General features: G+C 38.8%; 1 protein-coding gene across 3 annotated transcripts in view; it reads left to right on the top strand.

Moving 5' to 3' along the window:
- Positions 1-23803, top strand: part of EFCAB11 (EF-hand calcium binding domain 11) — a 347717-nt gene that overhangs the window by 3034 nt on the left and 320880 nt on the right. For all 3 annotated transcript variants that reach the window (XM_011974310.1, XM_011974309.1, XM_011974311.1), the window contains exons 3-5: positions 1578-1623; positions 19406-19507; positions 20412-20502. In XM_011974310.1, the coding sequence (XP_011829700.1) occupies positions 1578-1623; positions 19406-19507; positions 20412-20502 (239 nt within the window). The remainder of the gene's footprint in view (positions 1-1577; positions 1624-19405; positions 19508-20411; positions 20503-23803) is intronic.

Here is a 23803-nt window from a genome sequence, read left to right as displayed (position 1 = left end):
CCATGTTGGCCAGGCTGGTCTCCAACTCCTGACCTCAAGTGATCTGCCCACCTCAGCCTCCCAAAGTGCTGGGATTACAAGCGTGAGCCACTGCGCCCACCCACACATAGTGAAATTTATTGTTTCTATTTAATAAAAGGAGTACTTGCTAGTTGCTAGTGATATAAAGATGAATGAAACACAGTCTCTACTTTGAAGCAGTTCAGAGTTTAATGTAGAAAGACATAAAACTGTGATAGATACCAAGAAAGAGAAGAGATTGAAAAACAGAAAGTGAAGGGAACAAAGAAGGAAGGCCTAATTCTAGTGGTAACTATAACAGTCTGGGTGGTCATTTAGACTAGAGAAGATAGATTACTCTGGTAAGTATCTGGGAACACTTTGTGGGTGGTGGGACAAGTTAGGCCCTGATGACTGACTGGATGCAGTGGTGGTAAGGGTGACATGACCACCAGGACTGAAGGGATAGCGATACCACCAATTAAGAGAAAATTTAAGAGTAGGTTCAGAGGAAGTCAGTGAGTTTCGATTGGAACACATTGAGTTTGAGGCAGCTATGAGCATTCCAGGTGCATTCACTCGTTAAATAATGTGCTGTCTATTGAGGTTATGGTGGTGAAAATCTGCTGTTAGATGTTACTGCTTCCCTGAGATGTAGGAATCTGAAATTGGGTGGAGAGGGTAGGGCTGGAGATAGGCTTGGGGATCCTTGGTTTGCATGTGGTTGCTCAAAACATGAGGCTGGATGGCATTGCCCAGGAAGAGTATGCAGAATAGGAAGAGCTGTGGTCTGAGGATAACATTAGGGAATACCAGCATTTAAGGGTAGGAAGGGACTTGAAGAAGTTGGAGTGGGAACCATTTGGCAGGGACAAGAGGAACCAAGAAAATGCAGGAAATCCAAGACTGGGAAGAGTTCAAGACCAGAAGTGGAGAAATTATGTCAGATGCCACCAGGGCTCTAATACTATAATGTTTATAAAGCCCTTTTAACAGTGTGGTAAAGGGCTTATATTTTAACATTTAGTGAAAGCAGGTCCTCATGTTTTCTATACAGTAAAATCTCAAATGTTTAAAGATGCATAGGGGAAAAAAGCTGATTAGTCTAAAATGATAACAGTGATTTTCACTGGATGACTGATTTTTTAATTTTCCTCATAATTTTTTGTGCTTTCTACATCAATCTTGTGGTACTTTTACAACCAGAAAAAAAAATTTAAAAATAGAGCCATAGTGCCCATTATAACAATTGTTTGTATTTGTCTGAAGCAGAAAGGCTGCCTGTTAGATTATATATGGGACAGCCAAATTGATTTTCTGTGCTTAAACTGTTTTGGTCAGTGGAATAAAGTTTTGGGGGCTATTAGAGGCTAGCAGATTAGTGTCTGCTATTTTATAGATGTGGATGAAAAGTAAAATGACTGTTATAGCTATTGTGTGTCATTGCTTGTCTGCTTGGTTCAACAAACTTGGTTTCTCATAAAATAGATGCTTATTCCCACCTGAAGAATTAAGAACTTGTGCTGTGAAAACATTTGATAAAATTACATGTTCTATTATTTTTTCCTCTTTTCTAGATAGAAGTGGATTCTGTGATGTCTTCAGTAAATCCAAATACTTCTGGTAATGTGAAAGTTAATATTTTTAGTACCTTATTTAGACACTGAGATGGCTTGACTGTGTCCCTACATCAATCTCATCTCAAATTCCCATGTGGTGTGGCAGGGACCTGGTGGAAGGTAATTGAATCATGGGGGCGGGTTTTTCCCATGCTGTTCTCATGATACCGGATAAGTCTCATGAGATCTGATGGCTTTCTAAGGGGGGATTTCCCTGCACAAGCTCTCTCTTTGCCTGCTGCCACCCATGTAAGATGTGACTTGCTCATCTTTGCCTTCTGCCATGATTGTGAGGTTTCCCCAGCCACGTGGAACTGTAAGTCCATTAAACTTCTTTCTTTTGTAAATTGCCCAGCCTTGGGTATGTCTTTATCAGTAGCGTGAAAACGGACTAATAACACTCACAAAATGAAAATTAAAAACGGAAACTAGGCTGGGTGCGGTGGCTCACGCCTGTAATCCCAGCACTTTGGGAGGCCAAGGCGGGTGGATCACCTGAGGTCAGGAGTTCGAGACCAGCCTGGCAAAGATGATGAAACCCCATCTTTACTAAAAATACCAAAAATTAACTGGGCGTGGTGGTGGGTGCCTATAATCCCAGCTGCTCGGGAGGCTGAAGCAGGAGAATCACTTGAATCAAGGAGATAGAGATTGCAAAGAGCCAAGATCGCAGCATTTGCACTCCACCTGGGCGCCATTGCACTCCAGCCTGGGTGACAAGAGTGAAACTCTGTCTCTAAATAAATAAATAAATAAAAACTATATAGCATTATATTTAAGCACATCTTTGTTTTGTTTCTCGTTGTCCAAAAGGTTTTGGTTGTTTTTATTTTATTTTTTAATTTTTAATTTTTGTAGGTGTATGTATAGAGAGGTGGTACATGAGAAGTTTTGATGTAGGCATGTTATGTGTAATAATCACATCCTGGGAAATGGGATAACTATCCCCTTGAGCATCAATCCTTTGTGTTACAAACAGTCCAGTTATACTCTTAGTTATTTTTAAATGTTTATTATTTTGACTATAGTCACTCTATTGTGCTATCAAATACTAGGTATTACTAGTCACATCATGGAGAATGGGGTATCCTTGCTATCAAGCATTTATCTTTCATGTTACCAAAAATCCAATTATACTCTTTTGGTTATTTCTTAATGTACAATTAAGTTGTTATTGACTATAGACCATGCTGTACTATCAAATACTAGGTCTCATTCTTTTTTTTTTTTTTTATCCATTAGCCATCCACACCTCTCCCCAACTCCCCCACTACCCTTCCCAGCCTCTGGTAACCATCCTTCCACTTTCTTTGTCCGTGAGTTCAATTGTCTTGATTTGTAGATCCCAAAAGTGAGAACATGCAGTGTTTGACTTTCTGTGCCTTATTTGACCTAACATAATGACCTCCCATTTTCATCTGTGTTGTTGCAAATGACAGGATCTCATTCTTTTTTATTGCTGAGTAGCACTCCACTGTGTGTACCACATTTTCTTTATCCATTCATCTGTTGGTGGACACTGAGGTTTCTTCCAAATCTTGCCTATTGTGGACAATGCTGCAACAAACAGTATATGAGAGTGCAGATATCTTCCATATGCTGATTTCCTTTCTTTTGGGTATATACCCAGCAGTGGGATTGCTGGATCATATAGTAGCTCACCTCCAAATGGTTCTCCATAGTGATTGTACTAATTTACATGCCCACCAGCAGTTTATAAGAGCTCTCTTTTCTCCACATCCTTGCCAGCCTTTGCTATTGCCTGTCTTTCAGATAAAAGCCATTTTAACTGTGGTGAGACATTATTGTAGTTTTGATGGCATTTTTCTGATCAATGATATTGAGCACCTTTTACATATGCCTGTTTGCCATTTGTATGTCTTCTTTTGAGATTCTTTTAATTTTGATTATTTATAAATAGGTTTATTACAGGGAAATTTTAAACTGTTGAAGTGCATAAAGAAAAAATATCACTCATAATTTTAACATTCAAAAAATGATACTAGGTTTTCTGACTTTTGCATCTGGATGAATGGACATGGCACCTACTGAAAAGAGAAGATGGCAGGCGGGTGGGGCCATGGGGTGGGGGCAGGGGGCGGGCAATGCTTGGGGGTAAGGGAGACTAAGAGCTCAATTTTGAATATGTTTGAGAAGTGTTAGTTTACTATGTCCAAGCGGTCGGACTGGATGAATTTCAGAAGTAAGTTCTGGGCTGAAGAAATGTGGGAGTCATCAACCTGTAGACAGATTTTAAAATAATGAGAATGGATGAGACCACTTAGAGAGATGGAGTGGACTGAGAATGTTAAGAACTCTAGCCAGTAGAAGTCAGGTGGAAGATGAAGAAATGGCAAAGGAGACTTAGGAGTGATGGAGGGGCAAGAGGAAAATCGAGTGTTTGATCCAAAACCAAGAGAAGTAGATATTTTAATGAGGAAGGTGTGCTCAGCACTATCAAATGCTCCAGAAAGGTGAGGTGGCATAACTGATGAGTATCCTTTGCAGTTGGCCACCTGGAGGTGTTTGGTGACTTTAGCAAGAGGCATTTCAAAGTGTGGTGAGGGCAGACTGGGTTGAAGATAAGTGGAAAGTGATGGTAAAGTGTGACAATGTGAGTAGATGAAGCTTTCGTTAAGTCCAGAGTGGCAGTGGATCAGGAGATGTTTTGTTTGCTTGTGATTGTTAATATTTAAATGGAAGAATGTGTTCCCAAGCTTAGCCGAATGATCTAGTGAAGAGGAGGAAAGAAGATGAGAGAGAGGGAGGGAAGAGACCTGTTGTGTGAGGGGAGAGGATCCAGAGCATGTTGAATTGGCTTTTTAAATATTACCTTTTTTTGAATAATTTAAAACTTCCAAAAAGTTCAAAATAAATTAGTACAGAGAATAGCTTACTCTCTGTATAAGGTACACCTTTTACCCAGATTGACATTGTTAACATTTTACCCCATCTTCCTTCTCCTTTGCACTTTCTACCACTATCCCTTTCTCTTCTGTACTGAACATAACCACAGTATGCTTATCATGTTCATAAATATAGGTTGATACTGTGTTTTATCTGATTTATCATCTATATTTTGTTGGTTGATCTAATAACATCCTTAATAGTATCTTTCCTTTTTTAGTATTTTAAAAAATCATAAGTGTATCTAGGGAAAAAAAAGACACATTATGTGAATAGGAACAAAGCTAAAAATGACAGCAGTTGGCTGCTGGTGGTGACTCACACCTGTAATCCCAGCACCTTGGGAGGCCAAAGCAGGAGGATTGTTTGATGCCAGGAGTTCAAGACCAATCTGGTCAACATAGTATGAGACTATCTCAACAAAAAAGCAAAAAAAAAAAAAAAAACAAACCATAGCCAGGCATGATGGCACGTGCCTATAATCTTAGCTACCTGGGAGGCTGAGGTAGGAGGATCCCTTGAGCCCAGGAGTTTGAGGTTGCACTTAGCCATTATCACACCACAGCACCCCAGCCTGGGCGACAGAGTAAGACCTCATCTCTTAAAAAAGTTAATTAATTAATTCAAAAGAAGAAGAAAATGGGAACAAGAATAGATGGAAATAGACAAGTAGAAAACAAACAATATGGTAGATTTAAATCCAGTCATTAATGTTTTAGTTAGATGTAAATGATCTCAACAGCCCCATTGAAAGGGAGATACTGTTAAATTAGATAAACGAGTACAAACTAACTCTGTGTTGCCTAGAAGCCCACTTGAAATATAAGGGCAAAAAAGATTAGAAATATATACTGTACTGAACACTAACCAAAAGAATGCCAAAGTGAGCATGTTAATATCAGATGCAGTAGACTTCAGAAGAAGGAATATTACCAGGGATAAGGACAGCCAGTTCATTAAGGGAATTAAATATTTATGCCCCTGGCTGGGTGTCATGACTCAAGCCTATAATCCCAGCACTTTGAGAGGCCAACGCAGCCAGATCACTTGAGGCCAGGAGTTTGAGACCAACCATGATGAAACCCCATCTTTATGAAAAAATACAAAAAAATTATCTGAACATGGTGGTGCATACCTGTAATCCCAGCTACTCGGGAGGCTGAGGCATGAGAATTATTTGCGCCCGGGAGGTGGAGGTTGCAGTGAGCCCAGATTGCACCATGACACTCCAGCCTGGGTGACAGAGCAAGACTCTGTCTCGAAAAAAAAAAAAAAAAAAAAAAAAATCCCCTAATAATGGAAATTCAAAATACATGAAGCAAAAAACTAATAAAACTGTAAAGAAAAATGGACAAATCCATGATCATGGTAGGAGGCTGCAACACCTCTATCAATAATTAATGAAGCAAGTAGACATAAAATCAATAAGGATATAGGAGACGTGAACAACACTGTCAACCAGTGTGACCTAATTGTCATCTATAGAATGTTCTACCCAACAACAACAGAATACACATTCTTTTCAAGTCTACACAGTATATTTAATAAAATTGGTCATACTCTGGGCCATTAAACATGTCAATACATTTAAAGTACAAAGTGTGTTCTTTGTGATGGAATTATATTAGAAACCAATAGCAAAGCTGTCTGGAAAAGTTGCAAATAGTTGTTCCAAATAAAAGTTTAAAAGTTCCAGATAAATAGTACACTTCTAAATAACTCATAGGTCAAAGAAAAAAATCAAAAGGGAAAAATTAGGAAGTATTTTGAATTGAATGTAGAGACCACATTTCAAATTTTGTAGGATGGATTGAAAGCAATACTTGGAAAGTGGTAGCACTAACTTTCTATGTTTGGGAAAGAATAAATGTCTCAAACTGATGACCTCAGCTTCTACCTTTAATTAACTTCCACCTTTAACTACAAAAAAGAGTAAATAAGGCCCAAAATAAGTGGAGGAAAGGAAATAGTAAAGATTGTAATGGAAATTGATGAAATTGGAAAGAGGACAAACAAAAAAAAATTAAAAGCTGATTTTGTTGAGGTAATCAATAAAAATGAGAAACTACTACCCACACTGAGCAGTGGGGGAAAAAAAAGAGATCTGGGATTACTAATATTTAGATTGAAAATCTGTTACACTTTATATACAAGTTTTAGAATCACATTTGAAGTATGACTTTCAGGATTATTGCTGGGAGAACATGTTCTTGATATAATCCCTAGCTTGATAGAATTGCTCCAGGTTTTAAATTTCTTGTTGAAAATTTTCACTTTCAGAATATTCAGAATAATGTTTGATGTTCCATTAGTTACAACTTCTTGATAAAGCCTTTTCTACACTTTTTTCTTAGGGTTTTTTGTGAATATTCCTATCTACAGAGAGTTTTCTTTTCCGGCAAAAGGATTTCCCATATTCTTTGCATTGATAATGTTTATCTTTCTTAAGAGTTCCCTGATATTCAGTGAGTTATTCTTTCTGGATGAAGATCTTCCGCTAGTCATTATATCGTGTTTCTCTATTATGTTACTGATATGGATTGGCTGTGTCCCCACCCAAATCTCATTTTGTAGCTCCCATAATTCCCACATGTTGTGGGAGGGACCCGGTGGGAGACAATTGAATAATAGGGGTGGGTCTTTCCCATGCTGTTCTTGTGATAGTGAATAAGTCTCACGAGATTTGATGGTTTTAAAAAGAAGAGTTCCCCTGCACAAGCTCTCTCTTGTCTGCTGCCATTCATGTAAGACATGACTTGCTCCTCTTTGCCTTCTGATATGATTGTGGGGGCTCCCCAGCCATGTCAAACTGTAAGTCCATTAAACCTCTTTCTTTTGTAAATCATCCAGTCTTGTCTTTATCAGTAGCATGAAAAAATATTAATACAGTGACTTTTCTGATACATCAAGCGTGACTATTGCTGAAGGCACTTTAACATTCATTATTTTCATAGACTTTCTGTCTTCTGTATGTTCTCTGATTTTGAATTAAGGATTTGACTTTACACTGAATGTTTTCTTTCCTTAACTAGTTCTCTAATGTGCAGAGAGGTATGGATTCTGGAAGAAAGAATACAGTCCCCACCTATATTCTCCCAGCTGTACTCGTGTGTGTGTGTGTGTGTGTGTGTGTGTGTGTGTGTGTGTGTGTGTTTATTTGGAGAAACTCAAGACCACAAACATTAAAGAAAAGGAGTAAAATAGCCTAGCAAGAAATCACTGCTGAGCTCTAATTGCTGCTAACATGCAATTTTTCTATTAGAACTGTTCCATACTGAACCAATTTCAAACCATCCGCTTTTTCTTCATTCTCTATTATTGATACAAGTCAATTTTACATGGTATTTCTCTTGAAAGAAGAGGGCTCATGTGCAGATTAAATGTTTTTTCCACATGTATTATCTCTCTTCTTAATGTTTGGATCTTGAAGAACTGAAATTGGCCGGGTGTGGTAGCTCACGCCTGTAGTCCCAGCAGTTTGGGAGGCCAAGGTGGGTGGATCACTTGAGCCCAGGAGTTTAACACCAACTAGGGCAACATGGCAAAACCCCATCTCTACAAAAATTAGCCAGGCCTGATGGTACATGCCAGTCCCAGCTACTCAGGGGACTGAGGTAGAGGATTGCTTGAGCCCAGGAGGTTGAGACTGCAGTGAGCCGTGATCGCGCCACTGCACGCCAGCCTGGGTGACAGAGCAAGACCCTGTCTCAAAAAAAAAAAAAAAGAAGTCTGAAATGCTGGCCTTGGCCTCCTGGCAACTATTTATTCAGGTAATCAACTTTCCAAAGTTCTTTATAATACAGCTGTGACTTGGGAATTCTCCTCTACTATCCATTGCTCTTCTTCAGAACAGGGCTCTAACACGCCATCCACAGGATTCTTTGTGCAGGGCCCAGTTGCTGCCCAGCTTGCAGGGTGAGGTCAGATTCAGCTGCTTTCAGGAAGGGGCAGAGCCCCGAAGCTAGACACCCTGCACTTTGGGTTTGGGATTATACCCAAACCTGGATGCCCAGGCCCTGCTTCCCAAGGGCTTCTAATCCTCTTGAAAAGTAGGTCATTTCAATAGAGATTTCCTTGTGAAAATTAAGAAGAGTGAAAAATTAAAGCTACTAGAAATAATAGTAGAATGTCTGGAAGAAGTGTACATGCTGGGAGAATTTGAGGGCAGCCAGGGTGAGGAGCAGAAAGGTGCTAATGATGTTTTTAATTGCCTGTAACCTAACAAGCAAGTGAATATTAGCAAAAACTGTTGTGGCTGCTTGAAACAAGGAAATATATGAGTGGGAGAAAAAAATCAAGCCATTTGTTAAAGGAAGCAGCAGATCACAGTTGAGGTCAGTTCTGATTTACAGTCTTGCTACCTCTTTCAGAGGGTTTCATTATAACCCTCATTCTCTGTGATGCACTTCATAACTTCTGCAAGTGTATAGAATAAATAAGCTTGCAACTAGAAGAGACCTGGAAAACAGTCATATGTCCTTATTTTAAAATGAGGAACCTAGGCTTCAGAGAAGAATCACAAAATGATATAGAGGAATAATAAAATAATAAATACTTGGCAAAATCCTTTTACAGTATTTATTATTATTATAATAGATAATTGCAGCAATCATTGCCTGAACAGTTATTGTGCAGATCTGTGATGAGCACATTCATCTGTAATGATTGTTATATTTAATACAACTATGATATTATGATTATCTTCTGTATTAGCCCATTTTCACACTGCTCTAAAGAACTACCTGAGACTGAGTAATTTATTAAGAAAAGAGATTTAATTGACCCACAGTTCCATAGACTTAACAGGAAACATAACTGGGGAGGCCTCAGGAAACTTACAATCAAGGCAGAAGGCAAAGGTGAAGCAAAGACCTTCTTCACATGGTGGCAGGAGAGAGAGAGAGTGAATGGGAAATTGACACACACTTTCAAACAACCAGATCTGGTGAGAACAAGGGGGAAATCAGCTCCCATGATTCAATCACCTCCCACCAGGCCCCTACCCCGACAGATATTACAATTCGAGATGAGATTTGGGTAGGGTAGGGACCCACAGCCAAACCATAGTATCTTCATTATGTTTTATTATTTTAAATTATTATTTTTGAGTCAGGGTCTCTAACTCCCGGACTCAAGTGATCCTCCCACCTCAGCCTCCCAAAGTGCTGGAATTACAAGCATGAGCCACTGTGCCTGGCTGATTATCCCCATTTTATAAGTTTAAAAATTCTGGCCATTCATGGTGGTATGCACCTGTATTCCCAGCTGTGGTGGGAAGATCACTTGAGCCCAGGAGTTTGAGATCAGCCTTGGCACATTGCAAGACCATATCTCTTAAAAAAAAAAAAAAAAAAAAAGTACTAAAAAGTTTAATAATTAAAAAAAAATAAATCCAGAAGCCTAGCGAGGTTAAGTAATTTGCCCAGAGTGGCACCACTAGCTAGTAAGTAGCCGACCAATGTGATCTGACCTCTAGCTCACCCTCTTAACCAATTGATAAGCCCTTCCTTTGATTTCTAATAGTGCCATGGGTCATATTCCTAATTGTGACAAAATTGAGGCCAGTATTCATTCCCCTAAGGAACTTTATGAATCAATGAGTTAAAGTCAGGAGTAGAATCAATACACAAAACACAAATCACCATGTTCTCTATAGTTGTTAGATGTTAATTTCAAATTTGGTTCTGGACTACCTAGCATCCAGAGCAAATAGGAAAACATGAGCAAGCACGGCTGCAGTCAGGGTCCATGCAACAAAACGCTATTTCTAGAGAAGCGTTAAGTCCTCCTGCCCTGGGATAGTTCTTCTGTGATGTCTCATGGAGGAGAGACTGGTGAGTGGATGTCACTGTCGACGAGCTGTTCAATAAATGCAGTAGTGAATTTTGTAACGCTGTTGCTTCATCTTCTCTCAAGACCAGTGTTTAATGTCAGGGCAATTCTATGAAGGGCAAAGGCTGTGTGTTCCAAGTATACAGATCTCAGATGGTCTTTATTCCAGAAAAATTGTAGACCATTCTATATAAATAACAGCCAAGATTTACAGGGCTTTTCTTTATGCTAAAAGCTATAAATAAGAACTGAATGAGCATTGTCCCACTGAATCCTCATACATTTGTCTCTGTGTTATTATCTCAGATCTATGTAAAATATTCCTAAGGTTAAAAACCAGAAAAAAAGACTTCAGAATTTTGTTTTCACTAAGCGATTAGATTGAGCGTCTTTTCTGTTTCCTTATACTATTGCCATTTTAAATTAATGAACATATTCTACTTTGATACTTGAAAAAGCTTTCCAGGAACTTACTTTTAACCCTCAACTTTGAATGATGGAAAAATCAAAGAGACTGATTCATCATAACAGTAATTATGGACTGTGTGACTGCTATCCCGTGTAAGGTCCAATTGAAAAATAATTTGTGGATGATTAGGTTAATGGTCAGTTGGCTTGCATGCTTTTATTTATTAATATCTTATCTGGCTTGTTCTACACCAGACATTGACTATTAAAGGTATTCGTTTTCTAAATTTAAATATCCTTTTTCTGGTCTTAGTTTCTGTCATAAAACACCTGCTATTATGTATGGTTTTTTATTTTGGCTTCTATGGAACAAAGACCAAGGTATAGCAGGGATGAAGGTTTTGGTTGATTTCAGATTTCAATTGGCCTCCTAGTTCTTTTCTATAATCAGGAAATTGCATACACATTAAGGTGACCTTATCTTGATATTATAATCATAGGGGCATTTTGTGGGATCTCCTACAGATATTCACCCATCCGTGTGTTTATTTAATTACGCATTTAGAAAATGGTGAATATGTTTCACTATAGAGATGGGGAAGAATTAGGAGACACAGACACTGACCTAAAGACATTTTTAAAAAAATTATGTGGTCTGGGTGCGGTGACTCAAGCCTGTCATCCCAGCACTTTGGGAGGCCGAGAAAAGTGGATCACGAGGTCAGGAGTTCAAGACCAGCCTGGCCAACATGGTGAAACACCGTCTCTACTAAAAATACAAAAATTAGCTGGGTGTGGTGGCGGGTGCCTGTAATCCCAGCTACTCGGGAGGCTGAGGCAGGAGAATTGCTTGACCCTGGGAAGCGGAGGTTGCAGTGAGCCAAGATCCTGCCACTGGACTCCAGCCTGGGTGACAGAGCAAGACTCCATCTCAAAAAATATGTATATATCTTATGTGATAGGGAAGATGAAAGAAATATTGCCACTTCTTTTACCACCAGATGTTTATTACAGGCAAGAAAACCTCTAAGAGTTCAGGAGGGCAGCACTGCCCCCTAGAGGAGGTGTGGGCCTGGAGCTGGACACGCTGAAGGATGGGTGGGATTTGAAACAGTGATGGAGCCAAGGGGAAAGGTGGTAAATGAATGCAGTGCAGGTGCCAGTTGTGTGCCCCGCCTCCTGCTCCTGTTGCTGGTGCTGTGCTCTCTGTGTAGAGTTCTTCAGAGACGCTCTTCTGTGGTGTCCTCCTCAGTGCCTGAAATCTCTTCTTCCTAGGTCCCTGTTCTCTTACAAATCTCTCTCCCATCTCAGATTTGCATACCTAAATATATCAGCTGTCATGCTGTTAATGCAGTCCTCCCATTAACAGAATTCACTCTCCTTGGATTTTTACCTTTTTTTTTAACCTCTGCAACAGCAAGGAGTATAGTACATAACTATAAATGAATTGTGTCCAGCCGAGTCAGCTGACATGATGAGAGTTGGGAAGGATTAAGAACTGGTGTGCATGGAAGGGGGGATGAAGCTTTAAAGTCCAGAATAAGGTATTAAAACTTTGTGCTGTTTAACACCAAGGAACCTTTTAAGCTTTATGAGCAGGAGATTTATATAATAAAAAAGTAACAATTCCTGCCTGGGTTTGGCAGAAGTAAGATTTTATTGGTGCAGATTTGTCTATTCTACTGTAACTGGTTTTTGTTTATTTGTTTTTGTTGTTGTTGTTGTTTTGTTTTTTGAAATGGAGTTTCACTCTTGTTGCCCAGGCTGGAGTGCAGTGGCACGGTCTTGGCTCACTGCAACCTCTGTCTCCCAGGTTCAAATCTGGAGGTGAACATGTGATTCTCCTGCCTCAGCCTTCGGAGTAGCTGGGATTACAGGTGCGGCACCACCACACCTGGCTAATTTTTGTATTTTTAGTAGAGACGAGGTTTCACCATGTTGGCCAGGCTGGTCTTTAACTCCTGACCTCGGGTGGTCTGCCTGCCTCGGACTCCCAAAGTGCTGGGATTACAGACATGAGCCATCACACCTGGCCTCTAACTGTTTTTACTCATTTTCCCTCCAATTATGTAGTAAAACTTGATTTCTTCCATTAAGGTAGATTATTTTCTCTTTATTTCCTTACGCTTCTGTAGTAAACTGGAAGAAAATATTGTCCTCTGAATTCATTTATCATAGGTGACAACTCACTATTTTTGAAGTCACTTTCACCTACCATCCTTTCAGTCTTTCTGTGTGAACACATTATATCCTTCCCCTACCTCTTCACCGTCATGGCCCCTAAAAGTCATAATCTGAATTTTGTGTCTCAAACTAGAGAAGGCTTGTATTATCCCTTTTGAAAGACTGCTTCATCCTTTTAAACCCTAATTTTTAAGCATTTTTTAACTCCTAGAAAAATCAATATGTGGCACAATGAACATGAACCCTTCCTTTCTACTAAATCTAGGACCAGGCTTACAGCCCAAATAACTTGCCATTTTTATTGTTTTCTCCTTCACTCTCCCCAGGTTTATTGCAGTTTCTAATTTGAGCTCACTATGATAGCCAGATGCTAGACTCCTTCATTTTCAAGAGGATTTCTCTGTGTGCACTGACCTTGAAGCTTAGAACTGTGAACCACAAAAAGCTATACGTAATGGAACTTTCAAGTAAAAAATTTATGTGGTTTTGTTAAGACTTTTTGAATATATCTTCCCCTGTGGTGAAAGATGATTACCCTCCTAAGAAACTGCTTAAAAACAAACAAGTAGAAAAAAAAAACCTTTCTAGTCTCTCTCTGACATATATATGTCATATATGTGACGTATGTCATATGACATATATGTGTGACATAATGTCAGAGAGAGACTAGAAAGGTTGTTTTTTTCTACTTGTTTGTTTTTAAGCAGTTTCTTAGGAGGGTAATCATCTTTCACCACAGGGGAAGATATATTCAAAAAGTCTAACAAAACTATATGAATTTTTTACTTGAAAGTTCCATTACGTATAGCTTTTTGTATATATATGTGTGTGTGTGTGTGTATATATATCACATTTATTAAGTAGTTTGGAAACTAAAAAATATGTACATGTCGGCAGGGCACAGTGGTTCATGCCTATAATCCCAGCACTTTATGAGGCTGAGGTGAACAGATCATGAAGTCAGGAGTTCGAAACCAGCCTGGCCAATATGGTGAAACCCCATCTCTACTAAAAATACAAAAATTAGCCAGGTGTGGTGGCATGCACCTGTAATCCCATCTACTTGGGAGGCTGAGGCAGTAGAATCACTTGAACCCAGGAGGCGGAGGTTGCAGTGAGTTGAGACTGCACCGTTGCACTCCAGCCTGACAACAGAGTGAGACTCCGTTTCAAATATATATATGTGTATATATGTGTGTATATGTGTGTATATATGTGTGTAGATATATGTGTGTGTATATATATGTTATAGAACATGAAGAGAGTCCATTTTGCCAAGGATTGTTTATAAAATGGAAGGAGATGTTTTCCAGTTGCACAAAAAAATGCATGGACTTGCAGAGTCAGGAAGGATTTGTAAAGATCATTGGTCCCTCACGCCTGTAATCCCAGCATTTTGGGAGGCTGAGGTGGGCGGATCACAGGGTCATGAGATTGAGATCATCCTGGCTAACACGGTAAAACCCCATCTCTACTAAAAATACAAAAAGTTAACTGGGCTTGGTGGCAGGCGCCTGTAGTCCCAGCTACTCAGGAGGCTGAGGCAGGAGAATGGCGTGAACCTGGGAGGCAGAGCTTGCAGCGAGCTGAGATTGGGCCACTGCACTCCAGCCTGGGTGACAGAGGGAAACTCTGTCTCCAAAAAAAAAAAAAATCATTGGTCCAGTGGTCTTTAAACCATGATCCTCAATCCTAGATTCTTTGGGGACACATTCAAAAGACACTGCTGGATAGGGAAGAATGGGAAGGCCACCCACTTCAAACCAAGTAGTTCTGCCTTCATCTCCTCTACAGATGAGGCTTTCCATTTTCATATAAAGAAAAACCTTTCCTACAGCTTAAAAAAAAAAATAGTTTGCCAACTATTGATAGAGTCCAATGACCCAGGCAATTTCTGAATACCTTCTGCAGACATATTAACAATAAACATAGATAAACACAGAGACCTGTGTGGTTCCTAACGTTGTGATGCTAATTTGTAACCACAGTAAAGTATGTTTAAGTAACTGTTAGTAGTGAAATGGTGTATACAAAAGACTTAACATTGTATATGAAATTAGAATTTTCTGAACATATTCTTCCTCTGGAGGCAGGGTGGGAGGGGACACAGGTAATACATTTCTTATTGGGTATGAAATCTGATGTCAGTAGAATTACTGAAAGGCTTTGTGAAGTGGTAATTTTAGGTGTGAATGTTGTGACAGCAGGTGGAGCTAGTAGTAGGAACTCTATTTCTAGGCTATTTAGAGAGCTAGGTGAATACAGCTTACATTAGTGTGTTTTCATTGTGGAGCTTCAGGAATAGCATGTTATTATGTATTGGCTTTGGAAAGTGATCATATTACTACAACATGAGAGCCGAGCTGAACAAAAAAATTCCTCTGGTTTTTAGAAAAGGGGCTTGTATTTGGATAAATGTTGCCTTGGAAGACTAAGACAATTAAGGGCATAGAAGGGAGGGGAAATGTTCACATGATATATACTTGATGAGTTTAACCCCTAGAATATGGACTTTAAGAAATAAAGCATATGATTTTGTGGGAAAATAGTGTGAAAGAAATTGATTACACATATGGAGTAATTGGTGTTATTGGATGGCTTTTCCTTTTAAGTGGTAATAGGCATACAGTTTAAATCCACATACATTTTCTCCTAGTAAAAGCTAAAGAACATTTGTTTTTATCCTACAAAATTGTGAAATAAAGACCTGAATACTTCATAGCTCCAAATACTCGTGAGTTATCTGAATAAGTAATATAAAAGATATCACCACTCAGGTCCTTTTTTTTCCTTATGAATTACACAGTGAACTATGGAATTGTGCTTTTTTCCCTTTATCACTTCTCTAAGTCAAATGCAATGATAAGAGCAAATATTATGAATGTAGTTGTCTCTGGATTTTGTTTGGTTTTTACTATATCATATGTTTTAAGAAATGGGAGTTTCCGAAGTGACAGTTTATTTTGCTGGCTATGTGAATAGAAAGAGACCTACTTTTTGGCATTCATTTACAGAGTTATAAGATCATTTAAAACATGGGTCTTTTTGTTTTTTGTTTTTTTTCCTGTTTTGAGACAGTCTTGCTCTGTCATCCAGGCTGGAGTGCAGTGGCACGATTGCGGCTCGCCGCAACCACCAACTCCTGGGTTCAGGCTATTCTTATGCCTCAGCCCCCCTCCGAGTAGCTGGGATTACAGGTGCATGCCGCCACACCTGGCTAATTTTTGTATTTTTAGTAGAGGCAGGTTTTGCCATGTTGGCCAGGCTGGTCTCAAACTCCTGACCTCAGGTGATTTGCCTGCCTCAGCCTCCCAAATTACTGGGATTACAGGTGTGAGCCACCGCACCTGGCTAATTTTTGTATTTTTAGTAGAGACAGATTTGCCATGTTGGCCATGCTGGTCTGGAACTCCTGACCTCAACCTCTCTGCCCACCTTTGCCTCCCAAAGTGTTGGGATTATAGGCGTGAGCCACCACACCTGGTCTAAAACACACATTTTAAGCCTGGCATGGTGGCATATGCCTTTAGTTCCAGCTACTGGGGAGACTGAAGTGGAGGATAACTTGAGGCTAGGATTTTGAGGCTGCAGTGCGCTGTGGCCATGCCTGTGACTAGCCTCTGCACTCCAGCCTGGGCAATGGAGCGAGACCATGTCTCTAGGGAAAAAAAAAAAAACCCACACACATTTTAATGCTTTTTGCTAAAACTCTAAACAACATCTTCTTGTTTATTATTCATTGAACATTACTGACTCAGCAAACATGTAATGAATGCCTACTGTCTGCTAGGCATTATGTTAAACGTGGGATAAAATTTTGAACACTATACACTGCTTTCCCTCAGCAGGTCTCAGTTAGACATGTGGCCAAATAATTACCATAGATCCTAATCACTTCTATGATTGCATGATGAACAGAGCGCTGTCGGGTCACAGAAAGAGGACTCAGCTGAGAGAAATCAGAGACACATTCAAATAGGAGATGAGGCCTGGGTTGCATCTGGAAGGAGATGTAAACATTCCCTAGGAGAAACAAGGAGAAAGTGCATTATTCCAGGTAGTGTGTTTTATACATGCAAAGGTGTGGAGTGTGAAAGGGCCTCTTGGCTTGGGGAAGCACCAGGAAGTTGACTAGGAATCTTGAGAGGTAGACTGGGGTACGTTTCTGAAGGGTCTCCAAGGACATGCCATTACCAGTAAATACATTATTCAAGAATTTCAGCTACTCTAGATGCTACTTAATTGACTAGATTTTGGTATTTTTGAAGCTAAAGTTATGGATATGACCTGATGGGCACATGGCATGGCTAGACTTCAATTTTAACCTCAGCTAGCAATTTGGCATATGGTCTCTGTCACAGGAGTGATTAGATAAGAATGGAGCTGCATCAATATGTATCCCCACAACTACAGAAAAAAAATGCTACATATGCTAATTTGCTATAGTACATACGATTGAGCACCTGCCAGGTACTCTGATATGTGAGGGAGATATGCCCTGTTGCCTAGAAGACAGCCGGCCACCTCCTGAACTTCTCCTCTTGGTCGTCTCCAGAGCACTGAACACTTCACACAGCTGAATGGCAACTCCTCATCTCGCCCCAATTTTGCTCTTCTCCCAGACTTTCTCCTCTCTTTAAGTAGGTCTTCAAGCCAGAATCTATGGGATATTCTTGACGTCTCCTTCTTTCTCACCCGCCACATCTAGTTCTTCATCAAGCTATGTTATTTAGATTCTAAAATATATCTGGAAACCTTCCACTCCTCTCATCCCCACTGCCAGCAACCCTGGCAACCACATCTCTTGCCAGTAGGCTCCTAACTGGTCTCTCTTTCTACATTTTTGCTCCCCCACCTCAGTCCCTTTATCAAGATAATGGCCAGAAAGATATTTCAAAACTCACATCATATAACTTCCCAATTCAAACCTTCTGTTGACTTCCTATTGCAGCTTAAATAAAACCCAAATAATTTACTGTGGTCCACAAGAGTCTGTGAGTTCTGGCCCCTGCTGCTCTCCCCAACCTCATCTTGTATCACTTCTCTCTGGCTCACTTTGTTCTAACCACAGCAGCCTGTTTTCATTTTCCCACCTTGCCACCCGACGGCCTCGGCACAGGCTGTTCCTACTGCCAGCAATGCTCTTCCTCCCAATACTAGGTCGTTGGTATTGTCTCATGGTTTAGGTCTTGGCTTAAATATCTCCTCCCTGAAGGGATCTCTCCTTCACCAGAGTCTACATGAGGATTCCTGTGAATCTTTTTCACAACCTCCTGTCTTTCCCCTCATTGCCCATGCCACAGTTTGCATTGAGGTGTGTGTTTGAAAAATTGACTGCCCTCCCCACCAGATCAGTAGCTCCCTTGGGACTAGAATCACGTATATTCTCTTTTTCCCTCTATTTCCAAAGCTTAATACAGTGCCTGGCCCACAGTAGGTCCTAAAATGTTATCAAGGAATCATTGAAGAACAGAAAGACATTTTTTTTTCCGTTTTAAATCTTTAAATATAAATAAAGATGTAGGAAATTAAGAAAATCATTTCTACATTTTTTTTAAATGATTGGAACTATTTTACAAAAGGTATACAGCTTAGTATTACCTCACTAAAAGAAAAAAATGTGCATGTGGTTATTGTATGATTAGAGGCTATTTTTAAAACAGTGATAATGTTATTTTATGGAAATTTTGAGTTATAAAAATGAACTGCTCTTTTTATATATGTAGAGCTCAGTTCACTAAAATGTTTAAATTCTTGGCTTCGCTCTTTAAACCTACTACAAAGATCACATTAGAATTCATTTTAATAGACATTGTAAGCACAGTATCCAATCTCATTTTATCATGCTGGGCTCTTTTATTATGAGAGTCGCAGGAAGCTGAGCCTGAGGCTGCTCCACACGTTGTGGGGTGTATCCAGGGCTGGGGATGGTGCCAGCTCTATTGTTTATGTAATATTCTCTCCACCTTTATCTGTGGTGTGCAATTGGTATTGACTTTTAAGAAACTACTTCTCTGACCCGATCTCCCAGTTGGAAAAAAACCTGCCATAGTGACATCTGGCTAGGAAAAAAGGGATCAAAGAAGCATAAGGAAAGAAAAATTATGAGACCTTGTTTAATAAGTAGTTTCCTGCTTATTAGATCTGTTGCAGGGAAGAGTGTTACACTTTTTTCAAGGTCACCATTTCTTTACCCCTGGAAAAAGCTCAGTGAACCCTAAAAGTGTCTTGCATTTTCACTATTGGTTTCTAGTGTTGGGTCTGTTAAATGTTAGCATTTAGCAAAATGCCTTTTTCGGTCTTCAGGAAACTACAGATCTTGAGTAAATACTGTTCACCACAATTAAGATAAAATTAGATTATTTGTGATATTTATTACTGTTCATTTCTGTTTAATTTTTTCTTAAAGAGAAAGACAGTAACCTTTGACAAATTGTTCTTTCCCCAACTTTCAGGCATATTACTCGAGGGGTTTTTAAATATTGTCAGGAAAAAGAAGGAAGCTCAACGGTATCGGAATGAAGTAAGACACATCTTCACAGCCTTTGACACATACTGTAAGTGTCTCTAACGTGTTTTGATTTAAAAAAAAAAAATTGCTATTAAGGGATTGCGAATAGGATTATATACCCAGTAAATCAAATATATAATATACTTGGAAGATTATATTACTGTATTCGTTAGATGTTACCTTAGGTATTGGTGCACATTTTTTTCTCCATCGTGATTTTAAATTCTTGACATTTACCGCGGATGAAGTGGTATTTACAGTTATATGGTTGTGTTAATATATTGTACCTTGATTGTCATGGGGACCGCAAAAGGACTGGCCATGGGGGATATAGGCCATGAGCCACCTGTGGAGGTGTGGGAGACTGTGTGACTTCTTCATCAACTCTTGGTCTGACCTACATATGATTGATGGAATTGTTTTCCCACAGAAGGTGTGGCTGAGAGGGGTGGGTGGCTGTAGACCCCCTAGGCCCCACAGATCATACACAGAGTGAAAAGACTCATGGCGTCTAGGTTCAATGTCTTGACTGCTGTTATGGTTTCCTTCTAAATATTAATATTTCATGATTCTAATACCAAGCAAAAGAAAAGACATGAATTTTGAAGACTGCACTGTTTTGGTAACTCACAAAGACTCAAAGTCTAACACCACTGTTACAGTGCATGTCTCCGTATAGTGCTATCCCGGGGACTGAGAGAATCGGCAAAATGATAGGGCCAGAAGTGACCTTCAAGATCAGCTGGGACTGCACTGAAGGAAAGTATTATTAGAATCTCAAATTATTCTGATGAGACAATCTCAGATTACCTTATATGTGAAACCAACCATAAACTACTGCTTTTCTCCTAGTAATATGTTAAAGTAAGTTTTTCACAAATGTTATGGCTGAAGTAACAGTTGATAGGTCTTATCAAAGTAAGTGAATATTTTTTATTGTTTTCAAATAGATCGTGGATTTTTAACTTTGGAAGATTTCAAAAAAGCATTTAGGCAGGTGGCTCCCAAGTTACCGGAAAGGACTGTTCTTGAAGTATTCAGGTGAGGCATCAAAATCCTTTTGTACACCATCCTCTTTTGATTTACCATTTGCTTTTACATGTTTTTGATTTTATGGAAAGCACTTATTTATTCTGATTTTTCAGTCAGGAACATTTGTCTCTTGCAGCATAGTGTCATGATCCAGGAGGGAAATCTATAGTTAACTATGGGTCCTTCCACACCCGTGACAGTGGACTGTAAAGTCGGGGGAGCGCTTGCACACCAGGCAGGTGCATACAAGCATTTATGAGTAGCGGCAGGAGAGGAATAGGAAGAAAGAATAACTTCTTCAGATACTTACATGTGACCCAAGGGAAAATGAAGCTTTAGTAATATTTAGCATGGACGCTGGTGTCCTCACATGGTCTGCATTTCAGATGAACACAGGTTACATGTGATTCTTGAGTTGTCTGGAGAGAACGGTTGGAGTTGCCTGATGGTAGCCCCCTCATTCCCTTGCTTTCAAAGCCACTGACACATGTTGCTGTTCACACATACCTGATATAGTGGATTTAAAGATTATATTATGTGGTTCTTATGAACGAATCCTGACAAAATGGACAAGTGGCTTAAAAGCAGTTTCTGTTAGGAAACTGCAGATTGAAGGTAATATTAATAGTGCAAACACATGCTGATGTGAGAACACAGCAGAGCTGTCTCTTCTCTGACTCCCAGCATGAGCTCTTCATCAACCCTGTTAACAGGTGTATTCATTAGCGTTCAGCACACTAGTGAGAGCCAGAAAACCCAAAAGAACGGAAACTCAGAAAATACAGAAATTCATTTCTCTGTCATATAAACATCGGCAAACCAGGGATGAATGTTGACCATACAGTCGGAAAGGATCCAGATTGCCCGTTTTCTTGTTGCTCTGGCTGTATCAACACCTGGCTTCTCCCTCTTGCTCCAAGATGGTTGCTTAAGTTTCAGCAGTCAAATCTGAATTCCAGCTGGTTAGGAGAAAAAGAAAGCAGAAGGTATGCACTCCTTTTCAGGACATATATTTTTTCCACTTACAACCCAGTGACCAAAACTTAGTTCCAAGGTCATGCACAGCTGCAAGGGGGAAGAGTTTTGGAAAAGGTAGTCTTTGCTCTGGGCAATGATGTGCCCACGAATAGAGGTTTTGATACCAAGGAAGAGGGAGAGAGAATGGATATTGGGGGACATCTCGCAGATGTTCCCATTCGGGATGAAAGTAACTTAATGAAATACGACCAGAGCCAGCCCTTCTCAATAGAAATTATTAAATAAGTTATTTGAATGAAGATTTGCAGTCATTATTATTAACAGTGACATATATGAAATTCATTTGCTGTATCGTTGACAAGCAAGCTACTAAGCAAGCTATTGAAGAAGAACAAAGAAGTTAAAGCCAGATGCATACAAAATGCTTATAGGAAAATATTACTTAGTTGATTTTGTAAAAGCAAATCCTTTAAAATGTAGCATCTTTGTATTTTGTGATGAGATAGGTAATGAATATCAGTATACTTCTACCATACAAAAGTTGTTTTTAACAAAGGAACTAAAAATTGATACTCATTTTCTTTTTACAAAAAGACAAGTTGTCCAAATTTGATGAACTTTATGTGTTAAATGGTTTTAGTAGATACTACCTTATATAGATTTTTGAAAAATATATTTAAATGTAGCCATTCAGGCAATGTTTTAATGATGAATGAGAAAATAACACCTTCTTAGAAGAAAAGCTGTGCTATAGGGAGAACATTTTTGAAATAGATGTTTGAAAATGTTACTTTATTTTAAAACATAATGTATGTCACCTATTAAAATTCATATCTGCACGTTTGGTATGTTTAAAATGGAATGTCCTGGCCAGGCATGGTGGCTCATACCTGTAATCCCCGCACTTTGGGAGGCCAAGGTGGGTGGATCACTTGAGGTCAGGAATTCGAGACCAGCCTGGCCAACATGGCGAAACCCCATCTGTACTAAAAAGACAAAAATTAGCTGGGTATGGTAGCATGTGCTGTAGTCCCAGCTACTCGGGAAGCTGAGGCAGGAGAATCACTTGAACCTGGGATGTGGAGGTTGCAGTGAGCTGAGATCACACCACTGCACTCCAGCCTGGGTAACAGAGTGAGACTCCGTCTCAAAAAAAAAAAAAAAAATCTACAAAGTTGGTGATTTTAGCACACAATTATTAAAAACAGAAATTTGGCCTGGTGTGGTGGTTCAATCCTAGCACTTTAGGAGGCCAAAGCAGGAGGATTGCTTGAGGCCAAGAGTTCAAGACCAGCCTGGGCAACATAGACCCAATCTCTACACAAAATACAAAAATTAGCCAGGTGTGTTGGCATATACCTGTAGTCCTAGCTACTAGCTACTTGGGAGGCTGAGATGGGAAGATCTCTTGAGCCCAGAAGTTTGAGGCTGCAGTGAGCCATGGTTGCACCACTACACCCCAGCCTGGGCAACAGAGCAAGACCCTATCTCTTAAAAAAAAAATGTGTATATACATATATATATATATGTATTTGTCCATCTTTCCATGGGTTAGAGTATATCTTGAAAATGTATTAAAGCTATTGAATTATATATATAATTATATATATTGAATTATATATGTAATATATAATTATGATTGGAATTATATATATTAATGTATATAATTGTATATATGTAATATATAATTGATTATAGATATTTAAGTATATATAATATGTAATATATAATTATTTAATTATATATAATCTATAACTAATTGCATTTAATATATATGCAATATATAATTATATAATTGATATAATTGTATATAATTTGTTATATATAATTATACATAAATATATATAACTAATGATATATTAATAATTGTATATATGATTATATATGATTAACATATATAAACATATATAATTATATATATAATTCAATAGCGAGATATCAGGAAAGATGGACATTTACCAGCTGAATTTTAGTTGGCGTTAACAACAAAATAATAATTTTAGAAAATACAACAAATTTTCAAATTCCTAAACCTTTACATTATCAGAGGATGGAGTCAGTGGCATGATGACCTTTTCCCATTTTGATCTATGTATTTTCATGAGTTACCTGTACTATCCATTAAAACCAAGTATCAAAACAAATTGAATTTTAAATTGCTCACTTACAAAATATTAAGCCAAGATTTTCAGAAATAATAAAGTATATTAATATACATTGTTCTAGTTAAGTATTATTAATAATTTCTAGTGACATCAGAAAGTTATTTGCCATTAATGAATAAAATATTTTTATCTTTAATTCTTTAGAAATTTCTATACTTTAACCATGT

Source organism: Mandrillus leucophaeus, unplaced genomic scaffold (assembly GCF_000951045.1).
Source record: "Mandrillus leucophaeus isolate KB7577 unplaced genomic scaffold, Mleu.le_1.0 Scaffold144, whole genome shotgun sequence".
Taxonomy (NCBI): Eukaryota; Metazoa; Chordata; class Mammalia; order Primates; family Cercopithecidae; genus Mandrillus; species Mandrillus leucophaeus.
The sequence above is the reverse complement of the archived record's forward strand: the minus strand, read 5'-3'. Positions and strand labels throughout refer to the sequence as shown.